Genomic DNA, 24870 nt, shown 5'->3' with positions numbered 1-24870 from the left:
CCCGCCGGTCCCCCTAGAGCTTTGTAGCACGTATTTTCATTATTTTCGACTGTGAAAAATTATGAGATATTTCGAATTAAAAAATATTTTAATTTCTCTTAAAATATTAATTTATCCAAAAGTGTGCAGAATTTCATTGTAGTTTGAAATTGAGGCTAGAAGCTAAATAAATAAAGTTTTCCGGAAATAGGACAACATCGTCTTGTTTTATGATTTTATTTTTTTCAACATGTACAGAGTAAATATTGACTGTAATGAACTATATATACTATATATATATATCACAAAACGGATTTTTACTAATTCTTAATTTTTCTTGCTTGGTCTACTATTTTGTTATCACTATATATATTTAAAAAATAAATAATATAATAATTTTTTTTCAACTTTTTGATGTTACTTTGCTCGGGAGTTGAACCCATGAGCCTTGGAGTGGTAGGCGGAGCACGCTACCACCACACCACGGCGGCGGCAAAGTAAAATAGAAAAATTTTACAGATCTAGTTTTCTGGGACGAGAGGATCATTGCAAAAGGAAATAAACGCAAAATGAAACCAACACATTGACATTTATTTACTGCCTGCGGTGGAAAAAAGGTAGTTTCTAGGGCTGTGAACTGCGGCCGGATTTTTCAACTATCTGGATAAACCGGATATTCGACCAACGGGATAGCTAAGAAAAAAATCCGGCTACCCGGATATTCGGATTCGTAAATGGAAAATCCGGATATCCGGATACTGGAATATGAAAGTTGAATATCTGCATATCAGAATTGAACGAAGCATGCATCGAAAAATTATGCACAAAATATGTTTGTAGATTATTAAATTATTATTAAAAAATAGTTTAACATCACATTACATATTTCTCAATACGAACATTTTTTGTATTCACTGTTAATTGATTTAAATGCCCCACGAATTAATTGTTATTAATGTTAAATAAACATATATGGTACATAAATTTGTTGCTTTCACGCGATATCCAAAAGTACGGTTATTAACCAGATCTTCATAAATCCGGATAGTTTCACAAGCGAATTTTAACCGGATATCCGTACCGTCCGAATTTTATCCGTGTCAACGGATATCCGTATGGATATCCGGATATTCGAATATGCGGATAGTCCCAGCTCTAGTAGTTTCGTAACGCTTTAAGTCGTTCTCTTCGTGAATGATCTAATTTAGCACATTATTTTTCTCAAAACACACAAGACTTGCATTTTTTTTGTTTTGCCTCCATTCAATTCGCCTACCATCAAGACACAGTTCCGAATAAGATAATTTCACTCCCTTTATCTTCTTACTCAGCTACTATTTAAGAATGCTCTGACCCGAAACTTTTTTCCACGAACGGGTTATTTCAACATAAATTCAATACATTACCTGCTGAGATGGGGCATTCTTCAACCGCCTTCTAAGCCGTTTTTAAAACAAACCTTGGATAGGCTGTTTTTCGAACTAGCATATGTTTAATGTCCAATGGCATTATTAACCGTTAGATTTTAACTCATGGGCGTAGGATCAGTCAAACTAAAATGGGGTTTAAAGCTAGTTGCATGTTTTTGACATAATTTTCTACAAGTTATCTGTCAAAAAGCTTCTACTAACTATTGATATATACTTTACTGAATATTAACAAAAATGATTACCAAATGTATTTTGTAGTTTGCCCACTTTACAACGGTCATATACAGCATTTTCAGGTCAAATGCAACTTTTTTCAGGTCAAATGAAACCTTGTGAGATCTACAGGTTTTGAACCTTCCCATTAAACTCAAAACTGTTAGTGCTTGTTAAAGTGTGTTAGCTTCATATGTCCTATCAGGAGCGTCCGCAGGAATTGTCTATGGGGGTTTTGAACATATGGAAGCTCATAGTAAGCATCCGTTGTCAAGACTAGTTTTGCAATAAATATTAATAGAAACGGGAGTAAAAAAAACATTTACCATATTTATTGGCTATCAGTCAACAAATGCACTCTTCCATCTACCACTTCTTATGAGAAAAATTCAGTCGTTTTAAGCCCATGGGGGAGGAGGTTGAACCCCCCTTGCGAACGACCCTGTGTCCTTTTCTCAAAAATTCTGAAAAACAACCTATTTCAGATTTTGTTTGAAGAACGCCTACTTCAGACTGTTATTCAAAAAATTCCTCTCACAATTTGAAAACTGGCAGCCGAAATTGGGTGATATTACACTCTTGTTGTTGTAGCGATAAGGTTGCTCCACGAAGGCTTTGGGGAGTGTTATCGATGTGATGGTCCTTTGCCGGATACAGATCCGGTACGCTCCGGTAACACAGCACCATTAAGGTGCTAGCCTGACCATTTCGGGACCGATTTATATGGCCACATTAAACCTTCAGGCCATCCCTATCTCCCCACTCCCAAGTTCCATGCGGAGCATGGGGTCGCCAGAGCCCCGTCTGTTAGAGAAACAGGATTCGCCGCGGATAGGTGAGGTTGACAATTGGGTTTGGAGAAGCTGTATATTGCGCTGGCAACCTGAAGGGTTGCGATAAAAAGCCCTTTGAATCTGGTATTTAAGTCTTAGGACAGGCATACCTACCGCGGGTATATTCTGACCCCCTAACACGCTGGGGGTGATATTCCATTCAGCTGCCGATATGTAAATGTATTCTGTATATCGTGGATTGATGGATCTCCAAAAAAAAAAAAAATCTAAGATGATATCATGCTCATTTTACTCGATTCAAAGATAATGTGTCGAATGCAAAGTCTATAAATTCGTAATATGAAAGAAAAAACTCATCCGGAATATGTTTTCGGTTTTTGAAACACTATTTTGAGATAAAGTGGAAGCAAATGTGACAGTTTCCTATAAATCTTGAGAAAAAATAGACCTTAATTTCCAGTGCCATTATATTTACAATTCAGTACGGCCAAAGTGCTAGGACTAAACTAAGGTCAACTTAGCTGCAGCTTGGACACGCACTGCCTTACTTGCACTATTAAACTGGGAACAAAATATCGTTTTACATGTTATACCAATAAAAATTTTATATATTTTTATTCGTTTCAATTTGTTCAAATACATAAATGATGTTATTTTTACAAATATGTTTTCATTAATACATATTTGAAGTTTATACTAAAATGTAAAGAAAAGCAGATCAATAGAACGAGTAGATTATAATTACGTGGATACATTTAATAAAATCCCATGCGATCAAATTTGCAAAAGGGTATTGAATCTTTTTTTTTTTATTTTATTGAATCTCCATATATGTATACATGTAGGTGTATATTTATATCAAAATGAAGCAATTTAAAAGTGGATCTCATATGTAAGTTTTGTAGGCCCGAAAGGAGCAGGAATGCATGGTAAACTTAGAACATGACCTAATAGCGAAATGACCAATCGGTTTTAGTGTATGTATATGTATTTTTATAAAATGTGAAAGCTAGTTTTATGTAGCATCATGACATGTTGGTTTATATATCAATCATATCTGATCATTCGCCTGACTTTCGTGTAGATGTTAATAAGTTTACCGCTGTTATCGCGTCCGGAAATAGTGAGTGGTAATTCAATAGCGGTACATATGCAGCAGTAATAACGCGACCAGCAAACCAACGTCCATGAAGAGCATTCACCGCCAAAACCGCTGTAGTTATGCTCGGACACTTAACATAAACATTTCCTGTTGGTGATGCTTTATCAACAAATATGTGCAGAACGCCACCATGTTTTGAGCATTCATCAATTACATCATCACGTATTTCGCTATCCCATGAGGGATTTGTTTCAGTACGCGGATCAAACATATTCGATAACATAAAACATTGCGTAGCAATGGCGGGAGTTTGTGCCTGTATTTGAATTGGTGCAGGTTGTGGAGCAGTAGCTAGTAATGCATTAGCAGCAGCTTGTGGTACGGCTAAACCAGCGCCCTCAGCTAACTTGAACATCAGTTGCAACCTACCAGTAGCACCTAAATCTATGCCACTGCGATCCATTTCATCAGTGTCTAAAGATGATGTATTCATATCTAAACGTTCAGTCACATTTCCGACCTTCATTGGTCGACCGGCCAACTCGAATCCATTTAATTGTTCTAGCGCTTTCTTAGCATCTTCCGCATTGTGATACTGAAATAAACAAGTATAATTAGTAAAAAACGAAAAATCTGAAAATAATCCAACAAGTAAAGACACGACCATCTCCGGCTTACCGAAGGACTTATACCTTTCATGAATGTAATATAACTATGATCTTATTGAATGTTTAATAGGTAAATATCTCAGCAAACTTAAATTCTTATTGCTCTGTTATTTGAAAAGACATACATCTCCCACGCTTCTTTCAGTGGGTCTCGGTAAATGCCTTCTCAAGAAAATAATCAAACCAGTAATAATTACAATTATTAATCATTATTAAACAGGTATGTATAGTTTACCCACGAATGAAATTTAGAGAGGCTTGATGTATTTAAAGAAAGTGCAAATCAAAAAAAAATACAAAAATACAAATACAAATCAAAATCAGATAGTGCAAATATATTTCAGAAAAGAGTAAATGTACTTCAGAAAAATGCTTTCAGTATATTATGAGATGGTGCATGATTGTTTTGCCCTCTGTGAAATTCATTTATCATCATCCTATTCAAAGTGCACGCATATTTGATAAGCTAAGCCTAAATCTTTTCGGAGGCAATGGCGCCTACGCATTAATGATATTTTAGCGGTCTAGCCACAATGTACATCTTTTTTGAAACACATTAGAACTTTTCTCAAACCCAGATAGAAAAAAGTAAATCATCTTCCAAGAATAACAACAAGGTTCTTATCGGCTGCGTATGCAGACCAAATCGCCAAGTAAACTTTTCCGTTCCCTGATTTTCTTCAACTGTTACTAATGAATTATAAAAATATTATCATTGCTGGTGATTTTAATAGTAATTTGCTAGTGGATGCCAGTTTGAAACTGAGTATGGAGTCTCCGGGACTCTTTCCCACCAACTGTACTCTACCAACGCATTTTACAAGCTCGAGGAACTCTCGCTCTTAGATTTATTCTTCGTGAATGATCTTCAGAGAGTGCTTCACTACACCCAACTATCCGCCTCTAGCTTTTCTAAACACGACTTAATATTCTTAATATACGACTTTCAAACGTCAAGCAAACCATGTTCGTTTACTTATCGGGGTTTTAGAAACATTGATTATTGTTCCCTTGTCGAATCAATTCAGTCGGTCGAGTGGGACACGATTCGTACCTTGACATCGGTTGATGATCAGACAGAGTTCCTCCAAGACAACATAAAAAGGCTATTTGATGACCATGTTCCAGTAAAACTGAAAGTATGCAAACATAAAAGTAGACCCTGGTTTAATGCCACCCTAAAACATCTAATAAACTAACGAAACCATGCCTACTCTCGCTGGAAAAGGTACAGAACTGCAGAAACGCTTACCTTCTTCAAAACAACTCGCCTTACTGTCAACAAAGCTATAAGGTCGGCTAAGGCAAATTATTATACGTATAAGTTCAGTGCTGCCTTGAGTACCAGAGAAACATGGAGCCACATCAAGAAAATCGGGATCGTTAAGTCCAAAGGAGAACTTTTTGATCTTGCTGACGTTAACATTAACGAACTTAATGCTAGCTTCGTTAGATTACCAACTTCAGCCGCTAATATCTGTACAGATAGCTACCCTGAGTGTGCTAATATAGATTCCAGTCCCTTTGCGTTTATGTGTGTCGATGACTGTGATGTACTGCAAGCTCTACTTTCTCTGAAGTCGAATGTCATGGGGTTTGATGGTATAAATCCAAAATTCTTACAGATCATTCTTCCCATAATCCTTCCCCATTTAACGTATTTGGCCAACTCTATCTTGACCACTGGTATTTTTCCTAAATTCTGGAAAGCTGCTAAGGTTATCCCAATTCGCAAGCAAAATTTGGGAACCAGCATCAACACTAGCAACACATCAGCATTGAAATCCAGCGAAGAATCAATCTTGCCAATAAATGCTACTTTGGACTAGGTAGGCAATTGAAAAGTAAAGTCCTCTCTCGGCGAACGAAAATCATACTCTACAAGTCACTTATCGTACCCGTCCTGCTATATGGGGCAGAAGCATGGACAATGACATCACCAGATGAATCGGCTTTGGGAGTGTTCAGGAGAAAAGTTCTTCGAAAGATTTATGGACCTCCACGCGTTGCCGATGGCGAGTACCGAAGAAGATTTAATGATGAGCTGTACCGAGCTATACGCAGACATCAACATAGTCCAGCGAATTAAAACGCAGCGGCTGTATTGGCTAGGCAATGTTATGCGAATGAAAGATGATGCTCCGGCCAAGAAAGTGTTTCTATCGGAACCCGCCTATGGAAGCAGAGGTAGAGGGCAGCCCCCACTCCGTTGGAAGGACCAGGTGGAAAACGATTTAAACTCCCTTGGTGTGACTAATTGGCGCCCTTTGGCGGAGCGAAGGAGCGACTGGCGCGCCTTGTTGGACGGCAATAACCGTTTAGGCGGTTAAGCGCCAATTAAGTAAGTAAGCAAAATAAAGAGTATCGGCCTATAGCCATACTCCCTTTTCTTTCAAAGGTCGTTGAACGAATTTTGCATGGGCAGATTACGAGGTATGTTCATGACAATAAGCTCATTACTGACTGCCAGTCCGGTTTCCAGTCAAAGAGAAGCTGTACATCGGCACTTCTATCTGTGATAGAAGACATTCGAGAGCGAGTTGATGATAATCATATTATTTTTCTGACCCTTCTTGACCACTCTAAAGCCTTTGACTCTGTCGACCACACCCTACTCTGTAAGAAGCTGAAAAGTTTATTTAATTTTTCGAGTTATGCAACTTCACTTATTAGATCGTATCTTGGCGACAGGACTCAGGCGATTTTAGACAGTAGTAAGTCTGACTTCCTACATGTTTTCAGAGGCGTCCCACAAGGCTTTATTGTGGGCCCTCTGCTATTTGTTCTGTACATCAATGACTTGCCAAATGTGCTTAAGTTTAGTAACGTCCATATTTATGCTGATGATGTGCAATTGTACACATGTTGTCCCCGTGATGGTACCGCTTTGTGAGTAAACAATTTGAATTATGATTTGAATCAAATTGGTGTGTGGGATTCTAAGAACGGCCTATGTCTTAACCCCAAAAAGTCGAAATGCATTGTTATTAATAGAAAGTCATTCTCTACTCATGCTTTGGACAACATAGTTATTGACAATTCTGTCATCGAATACGTTGACGCTGCAAAAAACCTAGGAGTAGTTTTTAATAAGACCTTAACATGGAAAGACCACATTTTTATTACGGTAGGAAAAGTGTATGGAATGCTTCGTACACTGTGGCTAACTCAATACTTCACTCCCCTACATATTAGACTACTTCTAGCGAGAACGTATCTAATACCTACACTCCTTTATGGATGTGAGATTTACTTAAATTGTGACTATGTGTGTATGAATAAACTTAATTGTTGCTTACAATAACATTGCTAGATATGTTTTTGGGTTGAAAAGACTTGACCACGTTTCACATCACGCTGAAAGGTTGCTAAATATTTCTTTTCACAATCTTTTCAAAGTTAAAACACTGCCTATCCTTCACAAAATTATATATACAAAGGAACTGATTATTTATATCGGAGGCTTACGTTTCTCAATTCATCAAGACCTGTGCTTCTTCTCACGCAAATAAGATACCGTTTTCTAACCTCTGGACGGTAGTTCTTTGTTACTTCCATACGCCTTTGGAACGCTCTTCCCGCAAGACTTACGACAAATAGGAAATGATCGGCACTTCAAAAATGAGCTAACCACTTTTTACAATGATTTGTATGCCGAAACTATTTTTGTATTTTTGCTAATGAAATTGTATTATCTCGTCATCTTGTTTCCTTTTTTCTTTTTCTCTATTGTCTAATAATCATATTTGTATAAGTATTATTTTTATCTTTACTAATATTATTGTTGTATTGTTTATTACTTGTTGTTAATTCTATTGTCATATTAATTCATTTTAAATTTAACTATTTACAATTCCTGACTAGCACTGTAAAATAATTTACCAAGTTGTTGTGCTAGGAAAATATTAAAACAAATAAATGTTCTTGTTCTTAATATGCTGCTGGCGGGTAAAATATATAATATAACAAGTAAGAACGTCTAAGTTCGGGTGAAACTTAACATTACATACCCAGCTGTCCAGCTGTGCACTTGAAATGCTGTTGTTGTTTGCTTCGTGTGGTTAATAGTTGTATAAGGCTGGGACCATTCCAAACTGATTTTCGTTCAAAAGAAGCAAAATAGATACAGAGGCTACTACTAATGGGGTTACACTGAAATGACAGCCCTTGGTCGGGAAAAATTATGAGTAACTCCGGTACATAGAACCGGCTGCCTTGGGAAGCGCTTATCAAAACAGATGTCCTGCGTGTAATGTGTCCCCACATGACACCAACCATCTCTTTAACTGTATTGTGGAACTAATGCCTCTAACACCACTCTCATTATGGTCCACCCCTGTTGAAACAGCAAGTTTCCTTGGACTCTCGTTAGAGGATATTGATGACAATTTGTGATCGGTTATACCTATTGGATGGCATTAAATGTTTATGCCAAATTTCGTTCGGATTGGGAGATTTTTGTTCGAATAATGGCATTGAAAGTATTTTGGAAAGAGTAACAAAAAAGGGCAGGTCACGCCCATTTTCAAAATTTGTTTTTGTTCTTAGTTCAACCACATCACTACTTTCATTTCATTAGCATTTCCATTTTTATACATTTTCGATATAGAACAGGTGGGCATGGTTATCGTCCGATTTCGCTAATTTTCAATGCAAATGTGGTTACTTAAAAAGGAATGCATTCAGTATTTACGAGACTCAATTTAGCCTACATAAATATTTGTAATTTACAGTAATATCATTATTACAGAAATAAACCAAACAATCAATCAATGTGGGGTTTTGCCGGATCTATCTCTGCATATTCTTCACGTTTGCCAGCGGGCATAAGGTATACCATTCTTTGTCATGAAGAGTACATTGATATGTTAATGCTGGCACATGAGAAAGTTACTTACCGTTATAAATCCATAACCTTTTGAGCGACCAGTCTCTGTATCCATAATGAGTTGTATGGTGTCAATTTTTCCGAACGGTTCGAATATTCCACGAAGCATATCCTCGGTAATATTAAAATGCAGTGATCCTACATAGAGGCGCATAGGGCCTGTGTGATTTTTGGGTGGAGTAAATACGGGTGCAGCATTTGCAATGCGATTTTTCTCGGCCTGTGTATGTTGTACAGATATCGGAATACCTAATAATCTCTGACCCGACAATCCAAGGGCTAGTGCAACTGATTCTGGATCCTTGAATTCAATATATGCTATACCCTTGAATCGTTTAGTTTTATTGCATGTTATCAAGCGAACATCTCGTACTTTTCCAACACTTGAAAAGAATTCTTCCAGATCACGCGCTCGTATGCGTTGTGACAATTGCATACAAAATACAGTACGCGCATCGCGTTCCTCTGGGCTAAGATCAGCGCGAGGAGATCGATCACCGAGACCATTGGGTGGTGTTCTGCCGCGACGGAAGGGTCGGGGCGAATTACTACGACGCCTGCTGCTGAAACAAATTTTATATAAATTGAAAGTCATTAGTAGCATTAACAGAAATTACAAACACGTTAAGCCATGCCAGGTTTCGGAAAAATTTCTCAAATTCGATCATAACAGCTGCTCTGATTTTATCCGATTAATAAAACTTCCGGCTTCAATTCAAGTAGCCATGAACGAATTGAATATTTTCAATACGGTTACTAGAAAAACCCGGAACAGATGGCTAGACAAGGAAATTAACATAGTTTTTGCGACCTTCATATGCATACCCGTTAGCTTCATTCACAAAGGCCCAAACCAAATTTTGGAAACAGCACAAATTTTGGTATGTTATATTAAAATACACTTTCACTACTTAAACCAATCTAAAAAAGTAATTTCTGTACGTAATTAATGTGAAAAAATAGTTTTGCTTTCCTGCAAAAATTTAAACCTTTAAGAATTAAGCTAACGATATGTTTGTATATTGAAGACCTAATGAAACAGATAACATCTGTATCATTTGGAATAGATGCTCAAAATATAGACATGGGGCCAAAAACTCCCCTTCATATAATTAAGAAGCAAGTATTTTACCATTTTATAATGGCTGACTTCGAAACCCTAGACAAAAACTTCAAATGAAATCATCCACGATCAAAACTAGAAATAAGGCCTCTTTTCGTGTTCAAACGGATTTAAAGCGTGCTTTGATGGTAATTTTTACTACACTACTTTTATGCCTTACAATTTTTATTAAATATGACTATTTATTCTTTGCATATAATTTCAACAATTCTTACCTCCTTTCCCTTGATGCAAAGCCTGGACGTGGTTTGAATTCCCTTACGGGACTTAACTTCCTATCTTTGGAACGCCAATCGCGCACAGGTGAGCGGCTATGTCGCCGTTCTGAAAGTCGACTTGCACGCCTTTCTCTCGAACGACGATCACGTTCACGCGAACGACTGCTACGTCGTTTATCCTTAGAACGGCTACGACGTTTGTCTGCATCGCGATCACGATTGCGGTCACGGTCACGATCACGATCAAGTGATCCATAACGTCGTCGCCGATCACCATTATCACGATCACGGTCTCGGGTGCGATCCTTATCACGTGTACGGTCTCTATCCTTTGAGCGACGACTTTCATCTCTACCACTACGATAGCGATCCTTTGATTTGCGATTTTTTCGGTCATCTGAAGCATGCGGTGATCTAGAACGGCTCCTATTGAAATTTAAAACAATAAGAGAAAGTAATATAAGATATTATAAGGCATTATTATAAGATTTTATTCTGAGTAATTTTGGAAGACAGGCAAACATTTGGCAAGAGTTGGCACAAATCGAAATAGGTCGTATCGCTATACTGCTCGAATTTTCAAGATTTCATGAGGGAATTGGCTAAGACTAAACGGAGAACAGCTTGTCATATATTTACATAATTCCAAGTATTTAACAATCGATGCTTGGTAAAAAATGGGGTCTCAAGCGGAATATAGTGTTATGGATACAATAGGTTACTGTTATTGGGGCCGAGCTATGACTCTACAGCAAAGATGGTAATTTGCTTGCCTGGGCAACGAGCTATACTCGGCCTTTAGCTACAGTCAGAGTGAACTTAGCTTTACCCTCCCACTTGGCCATTTAACCCAATATGAACATTCTAAATTAAATTAATTATCAAATTTTTGTTGTATTGTTATTGAAAGGATCAAGGCTTACATATAAAGAAATCTTATAAAATGTTCGTGATACGGTGAATTTACGGTGAACTAAAAATACCGAATGTGCAGAAGTTGTAGTAAAGTGGGACAGATTAGTGTAGTTTTAATCATAAAAAGGATGCAAAAGATTGCGGAATGCTTTCCTTTCAGTGTTTCAATCCAAAGAGTGCGATCCAGTGAATAAAAAAATAAATTAGTAATTATTCCTTTTTCAAAATAATGACTTAACAATTTGAATTCATTATTCGGGAATAACAAAAACTATTACAATGAAATGAAATAAAATCAAAGCAATGATTATTCCAAATGGAACGCTTTCCTTGACAATTCAACGTAAGTTATCAAAATGATATCGTTATCCCAGCTCTAACTTGTACCTACTTTCAGTAAATGTAATGCGAAGGTTATACTTGTACATATTTCCTTTTGTTGTAACGAGGCCTTATAATGTAACTTGATTCGAAAGAAGTTTCTTTCAGATTTGATAAACTATTTATGCGACAGCTTTCGATTCACATTTCTGTCCTAAAAAGTTCTCTTCGAATCGTGTTACAGATGAATATACTTGAGGTACTGATACTTTCGAGATAGTAAAACTTCATTTATTTGGAAACCAGCACTAACACAAACAAAACATCAGCTTTGAAATCCAGCGTAGAATCACTCTTGCCAATAAATGCTACTTTATACTAGGTAGGCAATTGAATTGTAAAGTTATCTCTCGGCAAACCAAAATCATACTCTACAAGTCACTAATCGTACTCGTCCTGATATATGAAGCAGAAGCATGGGCCATGGTAACATCAAATGAGGCGGAAAGACCAAGTGGAAAACGATTTGGATTTCCTTGGTGTTACAAATTGGCGCCAACAGCAAAAAAGTGACTGGTACGTCGCTGAGTGAGTAAGTAAGTAAGAGGTACTGAGACTTGTATTTACTTTTTACAGGTCTGCTCTCTATAGAATGTTAGTCTTTAGAAAAGCTGAAATACCAAAAGTCCCGTCACATAAGCAGCTTTTCATATAGATGTGTTTAACGCAATCTTAGGCATTGCTTGTGTTTGTATGGGGAGCGCCAAATAACCTCTTTGTCACTCCCAATGCATGTTTGCATGTTGTAACTCTTCTGTCAACGCACTAGTCTGCATCGAAAATTTTATGTGTTCCGGCCCTGACTTTGGCTTACCATGTAGTTTTTAAAATATATATAGGTGTGAAATAAATGGATATAAAGATATATCCAATGCTAATACAATATGCTCGCAATGAGTTTTGAATTCGAAAAACAGCCAATTTTTTTTGATTGTAGCAAAAAAAAATAAAATTTAAGTTCACACGGTTGTTGAAGACAAAAACAACATTTAAATAGCAATAGATAGATAGATAGATAATTGATTGAGAATCGCACTGCGACCATTGGTCTATTGTGCCTCAACTGCTTCACAACACTCATCCATGCCGACATCTCTGATAAACCCCAGCAGTTCACCTGGCTTAAGGGATTTGATGTGAGAATGCTCTGGCTATGGTGAACCCATAAACTTAGCCGTACGTCTTGAGATTGCATCACAATCCAGGAGCATATGGTTCGCCGTCTCCGCTGATCGATCACAATCGACATGTGTTGTTCGATATTATATGGTCCGCCGTCTTCGCTGATCGATCACAAAATCGGCATGTGTTGTTCGATATTATACCCAGCTTTTGCATGTGGCTGTTGTCTACAGTGTCCTGTAAGAATAGCTGTTAGGATTTTTAGGTTATCTTTCGAGATGGCTATTAATGCCCTGTATGTTTTTGTTGTTGTTGTAGCGATAAGGTTGCTCCCCGAAGGCTTTGGAGAGTGTCATCGATGTGATGGTCCTTTGCCGGATACAAATCCGGCACGCTCCGGTACCATAGCACCATTAAGGTGCTAGCCCGACCATCTCGGGAACGATTTATGTGGCCACATTAAACCATCATGCCATTCCCTCCCTCCCTACCCCCAATTTCCATGAGGAGCTTGGGGTCGCCAGAGCCTTGTCTGTTAGTGAAACAGGATTCGACAGGCATACCTACCGCGGGTATATTCTGATCCCCTAACCCGCTGGGGGGAACAGCCCTGTATCGAGTTGTGCAGTAACCCCCTAACAGCAATATATCGGCACTCTGATGTTTGCGACTGTACCCATTCTGTAGTAGCAATAAAGAAGTATTACATATCGATGGCTTCTTGCGCAAACGTGTTAAGTCCGCATTGCATTACACTGCATATTAATATGTAAAAATGGCATTATAGAAAATTCGTTTTCTAAAATGATTTGTTTTTTAGTTTTTCTGCCTAACTGCATTCAAATCTCAATTCTCATAAAAAGTGTACTTAGCAAGTAATGTTGTAACTCACCTTGAATAGTGTTTACGTCCATTCAAATGTGCGGATGATAATGATCTGCTGCCGCCTTTGCCACCATCCTCATGATCTTTGCCATCTGGTGATTTATTACGGCTACTGCTGCTATCATGATGGTGCTGATCGTGATCACTTTTACTGGCATTCTATTTTACAGATATTTATAGAAGAAGGAAGTGTGTGGTGGGACACGCAATTGACGTGCAATTTGCGGTTTGCCGTCAATCGAAATTGGTACGATTTTTTAGTATCGAAGTTGGGCGAATGAGAGAAAGCAAATCAAAGGAATTAGTTAGTTCTTTGTGCTGTGAAAACAAGAAATCATTATTTGTTTATTTATTCAGCAATAGACTTATTTGATGGCTACATAGTTTTCCACCATTCAATCGTCCATTGTTTCTCAGTATTTTTACATTTTAACTTTCATGTCCTGTTATATTATTATTTCTTTTAATTTGGATAGTTCATTCACTTCAGTTTTATTGCTGTTATAGACACTCATGCTTTAGAATATTCAGTGGAACCTTCGCTCGTCAGCGAATATTCTCATGCTCAAGCATTCGTTCAAGTTGAGTGGTTATTTTATCTGTTATTTTCGTTTTGTTTTATTTCATTTAATTTTTTTTTTTTTTTTTTGGGTGAAGTAAGTAGGTGGTGGATATGTGAATTGGTTTTTGCCCTTCAAAATCCTGTTTGTTTAAGACAAGTGCTGCCACACAGACGCAAATTTGTACGAGTTTATCTGAAATTTAGTTCACGTTCAGTTCATTTGATAATTTAAAACTTTTCAAGATAAGATATGTTTTTTTTTTCTTTGCTTGACATACAAATGCATGGATACAAAATTTCTTAGTATAATGTTATACTTTAAATTTTTTTAAGACGAATTAATTTTTTCTCTGGCGCATTCAAACTTACCAAATGGTATCCGGCTTTAATCGTTAGAATGACCAAAACAATCACTAGCAACAAATTGAGCTTTTAGGTTTTCTGCAAAGACATTTCACCCTTGAGAATTATTTCATGTTTTTTTTTTTGAGTTAGGAATGAGTCTTTTTTAGTTTGGTGTCTATAAAAAAGGGGATAATCTTGAGTGGCTGATGACGGTACATAGAGTAGACACAAGCAACCATATTAGTTTTGAACGAACTAGCGATAAAAAAAGTTAGGGTTTTGAAGTGAAACCGAAAATCATATACTCTTATTTTATGTATGTGGCTTTTGTAAAATCGTAATTGGTCGGTTAGAAGTTTTCAGCGAAAAAACTTTGTTATGATAATTTTTTAACAAACCCAGTAGATGTAGCCCTGCTCAAAATAGACAGAAAACAAAAACATACATGTTAAAGAAGTTCATGACATCCCTTTCCTTTCCACATTTCTAAACATTACTTTTAATATCTTTTACGCAAAAGTGTTGTCACATTAGCCAACATCCAGTGAGTTTTGAGTTTTCTAGCTCCGTATTATGCTCAATTCTCACGGGAATGCTCTGCAGAGGTCGTTGTGATAGGCAGATGTTGCCGCTGTGTTTTATAACTAAAGCTATGCAAACCAATTTCAAAAATGTTTATAAAAAAAATTAGAAAATTTGAGAAGTTTCAAAACTTTGCATGAAAATGTCGATTTTTTTATTTAGAACTTCCAGAATTTGCATTTTGCACTGCTGAATCTAACGTTCGTGTATTGCATGGAATTGACGTTGCTTCATAGAGAACAGAGAGATAAAGGAAATGTCAAAACCACTTGGGTGTTGCTATTTTTCACACAAGAAATATATACGAAATTTTCCTTGAGCATTATGATGTTGATACCGCGCTTATGGAAGAAAATTTGAAACACCCAACGGAAGAGGTATTTCTCAAAATTTTTTTTCTCAAACTTTTTCTTCCATGTTCTCGTTTTTGTTCTTCTCTCCCGATTTTTGTACGAAGTGGCTATTAGATCGGGTGACAAAAATAAGTTGTAAAAGTCCGCTCCTAGATTTGATGCTTATGTCTCGGCAAAAACAAAACCCGTGCGTCATGGGGATGCGGCCCTCGTGTCGGTTGGGCGGGCTTTGGAGGGTAATAATCAATTGGGTTTTATTATTATGTTGAGAGGGTTTCGGAAAATTTTAGAACTTAATTAGGTGACGTTATCATGAAAAATACTTTATAGCTCGAAAGGGCATGAAAAGCAAATATGCAGATTTGCAAGACCAAAAAAATTACGTATCAATTTAAAAAATCGAATGTCAAAAAACCGAGTTATAATAAAAAAAAAAAACAGTTTCGGATGTGTTTCGAAGGATCAAAAATAAATTTTAAAAAATCGGGGGTTCGAATCGAGTTCAAGTCCTAACAATAATTATTTTTTCATTATTATTACGACAAATTTTTTCTTAATTAAAAAAATTTTAAATTAGAATAGAAGAAAGAAAAAAGTTACCCCAGCGGGTTAGGGGATCAGAATATACCCGCGGTAGGTATGCCTGTCGTAAGAGGCGACTAAAATACCAGATTCAAAGGGCTGTGTAGCGCAACCTTTTAGGTTGCCAGCGCAATATATAGCTTCTCCAAACCCAATTGTCAACCTCACCTATCCGCGGCGAATCCTGTTTCACTAACAGACGAGGCTCTGGCGACCCCAAGTTCCTCATGGAAATTGGGGGTAGGGAGGGAGGGAATGGCCTGAAGGTTTAATGTGGCCACATAAATCGTTCCCGAGATGGTCGGGCTAGCACCTTAATGGTGCTGTGGTACCGGAGCGTACCGGATTTGTATCCGGCAAAGGACCATCACATCGATAACACTCCCCAAAGCCTTCGGGGAGCAACCTTATCGCTACAACAACAACAACAACAACAAAGAAAAAAGTTAGACAACTGCCAAAGCTCGTCCGATCCATTTCGGGAACTACTAAGTTCCTTCATCGGCAACGTTTAAGCGCCGCTGGTATAATCATTCAGCTATCATTTGCTATTGTTAGTCCTTGAGCTCGATTCGAACCCGCGATCTTACAAATCAGTAGGCCGATATAACAACAAAAATTGTTAATTAAAAAAAAAAATGTTTCCCAAACCCTCTTAACCTAGTGTCTATTTATAAAGAAACAGCGGGCGATTTTACCCCAACTTCTTCGAATAGTAACCCACAATAACAAATAAAGGACAATTACAAAACGCTTTTTCGAAATCTAGCTTTCAAACTATCACCAATGAGGTAATATGGGGATGTCATGATAAGATGCCGACTCCTTAATGTGTAATTTTGAACGAAGGCAAAGCTTCAAGCCGAAAGAGTTTACAATCCCCAGGGAAATGCAATTCAAATAAAAAAATCAAATGGAAAGATTTGCTCTAACTACTTGAGATTTGAATATAAATTTGTGAGTTAAGCAATATTTATTAGAAATTGTTTCTATTCTTTGACATTGAAAGAAAAATATTCATTTTTTACGTCAAAGTTCGTTACTTTCTTGGAAGACTAGCAGAGCTCATAATTTATGCTGAAATTAATTCGTTTGCATGTAAGATCGGCGTTTTTGTCGCAAACCGGCGAAATATGTTTTCAACGGATATAATTAACTGTGGTAGTATTCCACCCAAACAACGAACTGTGCTAGCATTCCATGCGGATAGTGAAACGTGAGCCATATACCGATGATAAAGTCTGTATACTGTGTAATCATTAAGATTCCAAAGCCTAAAATGAAAGTTTTCTGAAAAATATATAACTTGAAAACGAATTAAAAAGTCGATTTTTTACATTCAACCACCCATTGGGGTTTCATGCGTAAAAAATCGACCATTGAATCGTTTAAAAGGTTCTTAAGAAAAATCAGTGTTTCAAACCCCAGAGTAAAAGTGCGATAAAGGAAAAAAGGGCAGTAAAACGGAACTTGTCGTTTTTTTCCACAGAAAATAGGGCACATCGATTCATACATGAAAACAGGGACTCATCGTTTTGTTCCACAAGAAGGCATACCAGTAAAGATGGACACTATTATTTTCCGTAAAGGAGTGGAAGGATGTGTGTGCATATCATCTGTGTGCGACTTTTGTCCATATGTAACGGATTGAAGGACTTTTGACCAACTCGGTTACTTAAGGACTGTTTCGTGATAATTTCGAAGTATTTCCGTGAAATTTCGTAGAAATTTTGGGGGTTTGGTTCTGGATTATTTTCGGAATAATTTCGAAATTACTGCCCGACAAATTTCAGAATCTCAGGCAACCGTTTCGAAAGTCATGATTATGATCCTAAAATAATTTTGAAAGTCTCGAAATGATTCAGGAGTTTTGCCGCAATGATACCTAAAATAATCTCAAGTGATCCAAAATTATCCCAAAATTGTCTCAAAATGATTTTGAAGTTTTCCTTAAAAAAAAAACCATGAGTCCCTACTTTATTGTATTGAACTGAATGGGAAAAAACGATAAGCCCCGTTTTTACTGCGCCTTTTATCTTTTACGTGTATGTTTATAAGTTTCGCTTTTATTCACTCTGATACAAATTCCCTTTTTACCACTGACCGTTCATACAAGCATTCGAAAGAGCTCCTAGAAAGAAAATTGAAACAAGTTTTTAGAAACGTGGTGAATATTCATCTGGAACCCTCGTATGAATAGTTTTTTGTATTCGTCCGGAACTTATTTAACTATTTAAAACAAGATCAACCCATACAGAAACTACAGTAATAATATTTCAATAAACATACATAAATAACAAAAAACCACAACGAAAACAAAAAGAAGTAAATAAATCAGCTGTTTCTGAGGCAGAGAGAATAACAGTCGCCAGTGCCTTGCCAAAACTGGGTCAACAGGAAGCGCCACTGGGAAGTCGAGTTCCACAAAGATCCGAATGAATTCGTGTCCCACAAATAAGAGTGCGAAAGAATGTGTTTGCGAAATTATAGAGTACAGAAAAATGCTGGTTTTACTCAAATTTTTTAATATTTGCAACGAAATATATGTTTGAACCATGCACAGCAACAACGTTCTTATTAAAGTTCAGGAAATGAAGCACATTAAATGGAAACAAATTCTCACAAAATTATTTAAAATAATTGCCCCTATTACCGTTTACAACTCAACTATGGTTGAGTTGAAATTTCGCAATTTGGTATTACAGATTACAACTCAACCTGTCAAAAAAAATTTCGGTTGAGTTGTCTAGTCTTACAACTTTTTGTGGCATTGCCGTTTACAACCTTGTGTTGGTGTAGTTGTCAAAGACGTCAAAATCTTACAACTGCTTACTAGCAGTTGTCTCATGCAATTTTGCAGTTATTTTGAAAAAATGTTACGTTTTAGAAGACGGTTCACCGCCTAATTTTTAACAAAGATGTTCAAAGTTGATATCAAAAGACACGTTTCGACCTCCGATTTAAGAATCGGAAAACAAAAATTGTAATTCTTTGCGACAGCATGGCACTGCTAATACGCGTCCAAAAATATCGAGACGCGTATTAATCTCGAGAACAATAATCCGAAGGCGGAAAAGAAACATTTTATCTCTTGTCCGGAGATATTTGTAGTTGAAGTTGGCGATTTTCATGTGGTTGTTGTAATGTTGTTGTCTTTTTTCGGTTTTTGTTTAATATCTTTTCAAGGAGTTAAAATTTTTATTTTCCGCCTTCGGATTATTAATACTGATGCCAAGACGCATCGTTTAATACCTCTCTCGATATTTTTGGACACGTATTTGCAGTGTCATGCTGTCGTAAAGAATTACCACAAAAATTAAAAATTTTATTTCTAATAAAATCTAATTTCATGTGGTTCTTGTATTTTGCCAGATTTTTTGTACACAGCTATGCAGAAAGGTGTTGGACCCAACCAGAGTTATTTTTACGAATCGCGGCCAAAGGCAGTCAACGCAGAACGATGTTCTGTGCAAAAAAAACTGTGGAACGGGCCTCATATTTCGTACCCTCTCGGGCCATTTTGTGGGTCTTTGTAAATATCTTTCAAAAGAAATAAAATTTTTAGTTTCCGCTCTCGAATCCTAAAAACGGAGATGGAAACCCGTCTTTTGATACCACCTTTGATAAGAGTTAGATGGTGCACGGGCTTATAAAACGTTACCAAAAAAAAAAAAAGCAAAACATTTAAAGCCGGTAGTTAAACCTTTTTTAATCAAACGATAATCAACAATTTTGTACACATTTCTAGAAAAAACAACATTTAAACGAATTACATTGAACAACTTTTTGACTTTAGTTGGACGAGGCTGGCCGCAGTTCGGATGCAGCCAAAATAGGTGAAATAATTATGCGAGTCCCCTTGATACTTATCACTACTCCTGGGAATCCTATTTGAGTAAAATACAGTTTTTTCTGTTTGGGTTTTAATCTACTTCGCACAAATATTCTCCTCAATAATATCTAAAACCAGTCCAACACCAAAATCATTTCCACATCATATTTGATAGCTGCCGTCAGCAAGGAATCGGAGTATGGCGCATAATTTTAAAATACGAACGCGTATGCGGAAATGGTCCTTAATTTTGTTTAGTACTGAGTAAAATGCTTCCTTTCAAATCTGCAAAATAACTTCATATGAAACTCATTATTTATCACTTTTCTTACTTGGTGCTTGGTAGTTCCAAGGGATTGGAATGATCACGCGAATGTTTTCCGTATTCGCGAAATGTCAATCACCAACATTTTTGTCATTATAAAATAGATTTCATATAATATTAATAAAAAAAAACACATTTGAAAATGCTTAAATTTCTGCAACAAATTGATCAGCTGTTTATTTATCTGTCAAATCATCACTTTCTGAAGTTGGCAACTCAATTCAATTTTAACTGAAATAAGTTGTAATTCGTAATACCAAACAGGAGTTGAGTTGTTTTAATTACAACCCAACTAAGTTGAGTTGTAAACGGTAATAGGGGCAAATATAAAAAAAAAATGTTAAACATTTTCTTTATATAAAATGACAAATGTAGACATATTATTGCTGGACTTTGAATTTAAAATTTTGACATAGAAATTGTAAAAATCATGGTAAAAATATTTATGAGAAATGAAAATATAAAAGTGGAGCGCACATTACTTGGATTGGAAAGTTCACAGAAAAGCAGTCAACTTATCAATATATAGTCAATTAATTGCGCCCTCAAACTCGAAAACGAAAATTTTTTGAAATTGTTCATTAATATCAACAAAACGAAATTTGTTCGTTTGAAAATATAACGGAATATAACGGAACAAAAACAAAAATTTTTTTTTGTTTTTTGATGCAAATATCATTATTATGCAGCTTTGATATAACGTTGAAATTCCTTGAAACCGAACTAGTAACATCTAATGCCCCTATTACCGTTTACAACTCAACTTAGTTGGGTTGTAATTAAAACAACTCAACTTTAAGACAACTCAACTCCTGTTTGGTATTACGAATTACAACTTATTTCAGTTGAAATTGAATTGAGTTGCCAACTTCACAAAGTGATGATTTGACAGATAAATAAACAGCTGATCAATTTGTGGCAGAAATTTAAGCATTTTCAAATGTGTTTTTTTTTTATTATTATATGAAATCTATTTTATAATGACAAAAATGTTGGTGATTGACATTTCGCGAATACGGAAAACATTCGCGTGATCATTCCAATCCCTTAGAACTACCAAGCACCAAGTAAGAAAATGTTTAAGTGACAAACAAATAATGAGTTTCATATGAAGTTATTTTGCAGATTTGAAAGGAAGCATTTTACTCAGTACTAAACAAAATTAAGGACCATTTCCGCATACGCGTTCGTATTTTAAAATTATGCGCCATACTCCGATTCCTTGCTGACGGCAGCTATCAAATATGATGTGGAAATGATTTTGGTGTTGGACTGGTTTTAGATATTATTGAGGAGAATATTTGTGCGAAGAAAAAACTGTATTTTACTCAAATAGGATTCCCAGGAGTAGTGATAAGTATCAATGGGACTCGCATAATTATTTCACCTATTTCGGCTGCATCCGAACTGCGGCCAGCCTCGTCCAACTAAAGTCAAAAAGTTATTCAATGTAATTCGTTTAAACGTTGTTTTTTCTAGAAATGTGTACAAAATTGTTGATTATTGTTTGATTAAAAAAGGTTTAACTACCGGCTTTAAATGTTTTGCTTTTTTTTTGGTAACGTTTTATAAGCCCGTGCACCATCTAACTCTTATCAAAGGTGGTATCAAAAGACGGGTTTCCATCTCCGTTTTTAGGATTCGAGAGCGGAAATTACAAATTTTATTTCTTTTGAAAGATATTTACAAAGACCCACAAAATGGCCCGAGAGGGTACGAAATATGAGGCCCGTTCCACAGTTTTTTTTGCACAGAACATCGTTCTGCGTTGACGGCCTTTGGCCGCGATTCGTAAAAATAACTCTGGTTGGGTCCAACACCTTTCTGCATAGCTGTGTACAAAAAATCTGGCAAAATACAACCACATGAAATTAGATTTTATTAGAAATAAAATTTTTAATTTTTGTGGTAATTCTTTACGACAGCATGACACTGCTAATACGTGTCCAAAAATATCGAGAGAGGTATTAAACGATGCGTCTTGGCATCAGTATTAATAATCCGAAGGCGGAAAATAAAAATTTTAATTCCTTCAAAAGATATTAAACAAAAACCGAAAAAAGACAACAACAATACAACAATGCACATGTTCATTCTCTCGCTGCGTACGGTCGTGTTTTTATTCGCTCTCATATTTTCACGTATTCTTATATTTTCCTTTACTTTAAATTGCCAAAATGGATGAATTTTGTGGAAAGTGTAATAAACAATTTTCTAGAACTGGTGACAATAGTCTAGTGCCGTGTAATGGGTTCTGCAAGAGGATTTTCCACAGAGCCTGTAGTGAGGGTATATCGGACTATGCTAACCCTCATTTGCTTTACTTGTGTGAAAAGTGTGTGAACATGCCGGACAAGCTATCTAATATTTTGAACGCTATTCTTGTGGCTCAAAAACAAGGTTTCGATATAATTTCTAATGCTGTGTCTAAAAAATTCGATGATTTAAAAAATCATATAATGGACTCTTTGAAGTCATCCAACAACAATTTAAATGTTGCTGAGTCATATGGTTGTCCGAATGTCAGAAATAGTGCGCTATTTATTTCTGCTCTCCCCATGGCATCCAATAACAACAACTTAATGCAAAGCAATCTAATGGATTTTCCCGCTACCCCGCTTGGCACGGAGTTCTCTAATTCCCCTATCGATAATCTGAGAGCTAATGCTTCATCACCTGCACCTACTACTACTCTTACATCTATACCTGCTGCTATTATTACTCAGCCGCAAACATCGAATATTCTCTCTACTAGTGCTACTACAAAGACAACTTCTACTTCGCCTGCATCTACATCTACAACTACATCTAAAAACGCCTCATCTTCTAAAGTCTCTATTTCGTCTAAAACTACATCTACATCTGGAAATACATCAACATCAATTAGTTCCAATTCTACATCTAAAAATAAATCTACTGCATCCACATCTAAATCAACTAAAGCTAACAATCATAAAAATAATTCAAATGTGCCTTCTGATAATTCCAATAAGTCTGATGCTCAAATGGTTGTCAACAATGTGACAAATACTAGTGCCGTGTCGCGCTCTGCTGACACTGTATCGTATGCAGATGCTGCAGCTAGCGCAGTTAATGCAAATGTGCCATCTGTTGATGTTTCTGACAGACAACGAAAGAGTGCATCAAAAGAAATTACGCAAAAATCGCGTGTTGTTAGTGGTAGCAATGACAATGCTGAGTTGGATGTATTTGTGCGGTATAAATGGATTCATTTGTCCTCATTTAAGCCATCGGTCACTGAGGAGAGTATTGCTAAATACATCTCTGATCACTTTGGCATTGCTGCTTCTAATGTCGCTTGTGTTAAGTTAGTAAAGAGAGATGTCCACATTAACACTTTAGTGAGAGTCGCTTTTAAAGTTCGAGTGATTGAAAGTGAATATAGCAAACTTTTCAATGCTTCTCTTTAGCCCAGTAATGTTTACATTAAGCCCTTCCGTTTTTTTCGAAAAGATGTAGAAATTCCCGCGGAGTCATAGATTTGTCTGACACCTTTCATAATGGCCTCAACGTCTATTATCAGAATGTTAGGGGTCTAAATACTAAACTAGTTGATCTTTTTCTCCGTAGTCATGAACTCTGTTATGACGTTTTGGTTTTTACTGAGACATGGTTGAAACCAACTGTGTTTAACTCTGAGATATTGGCTGATTCTTATGAGATCTTTAGGAATGACCGACGAAACAGAGTTGGTGGAGGCGTGTTAATCGCCGTACACACCAGGTTCTCTGCCGAGGAAGTGTACTTCGATGATTCTTCTGATGTTGAAATCCTCTGCGTGCGAGTTAAACTTTTATCTACTTATAAATATTTTGTTGCGTCTTATATTCCGCCCCAGTCAGATATTTCTATATACTTAAAACATTCTTCCCTATTGAAATTTATATTTGCTATGTCAAGGTCTGTTGATTCTGTCTTAGTGGCTGGCGACTTTAATCTGCCCTTTGTGTCTTGGAATTTTATTGACGGAATGCTAGTTCCCACTGCTTGTAATGTTGTATTCTACGAGTTTCTAAATGACCTTGCAGACATTGGTCTTTATCAACTTAACAGATTTCATAATAAATTTGGCAAATATCTTGATTTGATTTTTTCAGACGACACATCGAATTGTTCTGTTACTAGATGTGATCCAGTGGTATTGCCTGAGGATGTTTACCATCCAGCACTTTTAATTTACCTGGATTGTCTTAGCTTACCCGTGCGGTATACTACCGATCCGAATGCGTCTTCCCGCCGGTTTCTGTTTAGAAAGGCCAATTGGTCTTTACTAATCGACGAAGTCTCTAAAATAAAGTGGCCTGTGTACGACGGAGATATTGAAGCGAGCTCCGTCCATTTCACCAACGTTTTACATGCGATATTCCTCAAATGTGTGCCTTTTTCCAAAACCTCCTCAGCATCTCCAGCTACTGCTTGGAGCTCTAGAGAACTTAATTATCTAAAAAACAAAAAAACACGCTTCTTCAAGCGTTTCAAATTATCTGGCTCTAATAGTGACTATGCTGCATACTCCATCTTGCGCCTTAAGTACAACAGGCTACAGATAA

The 24870-nt window shown here is 36.6% G+C and overlaps 1 protein-coding gene across 4 annotated transcripts in view; it reads right to left on the bottom strand.

The window, feature by feature from the left end:
* Window positions 1–2994: 2994 nt before the first annotated feature.
* Caper (RNA-binding protein 39-like protein Caper) overlaps window positions 2995–24870 on the bottom strand; it is a 103031-nt gene continuing 81155 nt past the window's right edge. For 3 of the 4 annotated variants that reach the window (XM_067764298.1, XM_067764297.1, XM_067764296.1), the window contains 4 exons: window positions 13726–13877; window positions 10413–10841; window positions 9085–9637; window positions 2995–4113 (listed from right to left, as the gene is read on the bottom strand). In XM_067764298.1, the coding sequence (XP_067620399.1) occupies window positions 3478–4113; window positions 9085–9637; window positions 10413–10841; window positions 13726–13877 (1770 nt within the window). In that variant the 3' untranslated portion in view covers window positions 2995–3477. The remainder of the gene's footprint in view (window positions 4114–9084; window positions 9638–10412; window positions 10842–13725; window positions 13878–24870) is intronic. The other variant, XM_067764299.1, reaches the window with a different exon arrangement.

Source organism: Eurosta solidaginis, chromosome 2 (assembly GCF_040869045.1).
Source record: "Eurosta solidaginis isolate ZX-2024a chromosome 2, ASM4086904v1, whole genome shotgun sequence".
Taxonomy (NCBI): Eukaryota; Metazoa; Arthropoda; class Insecta; order Diptera; family Tephritidae; genus Eurosta; species Eurosta solidaginis.
Note: the sequence above shows the minus strand (reverse complement) of the source record. Positions and strands in the feature narration are given on the sequence as shown.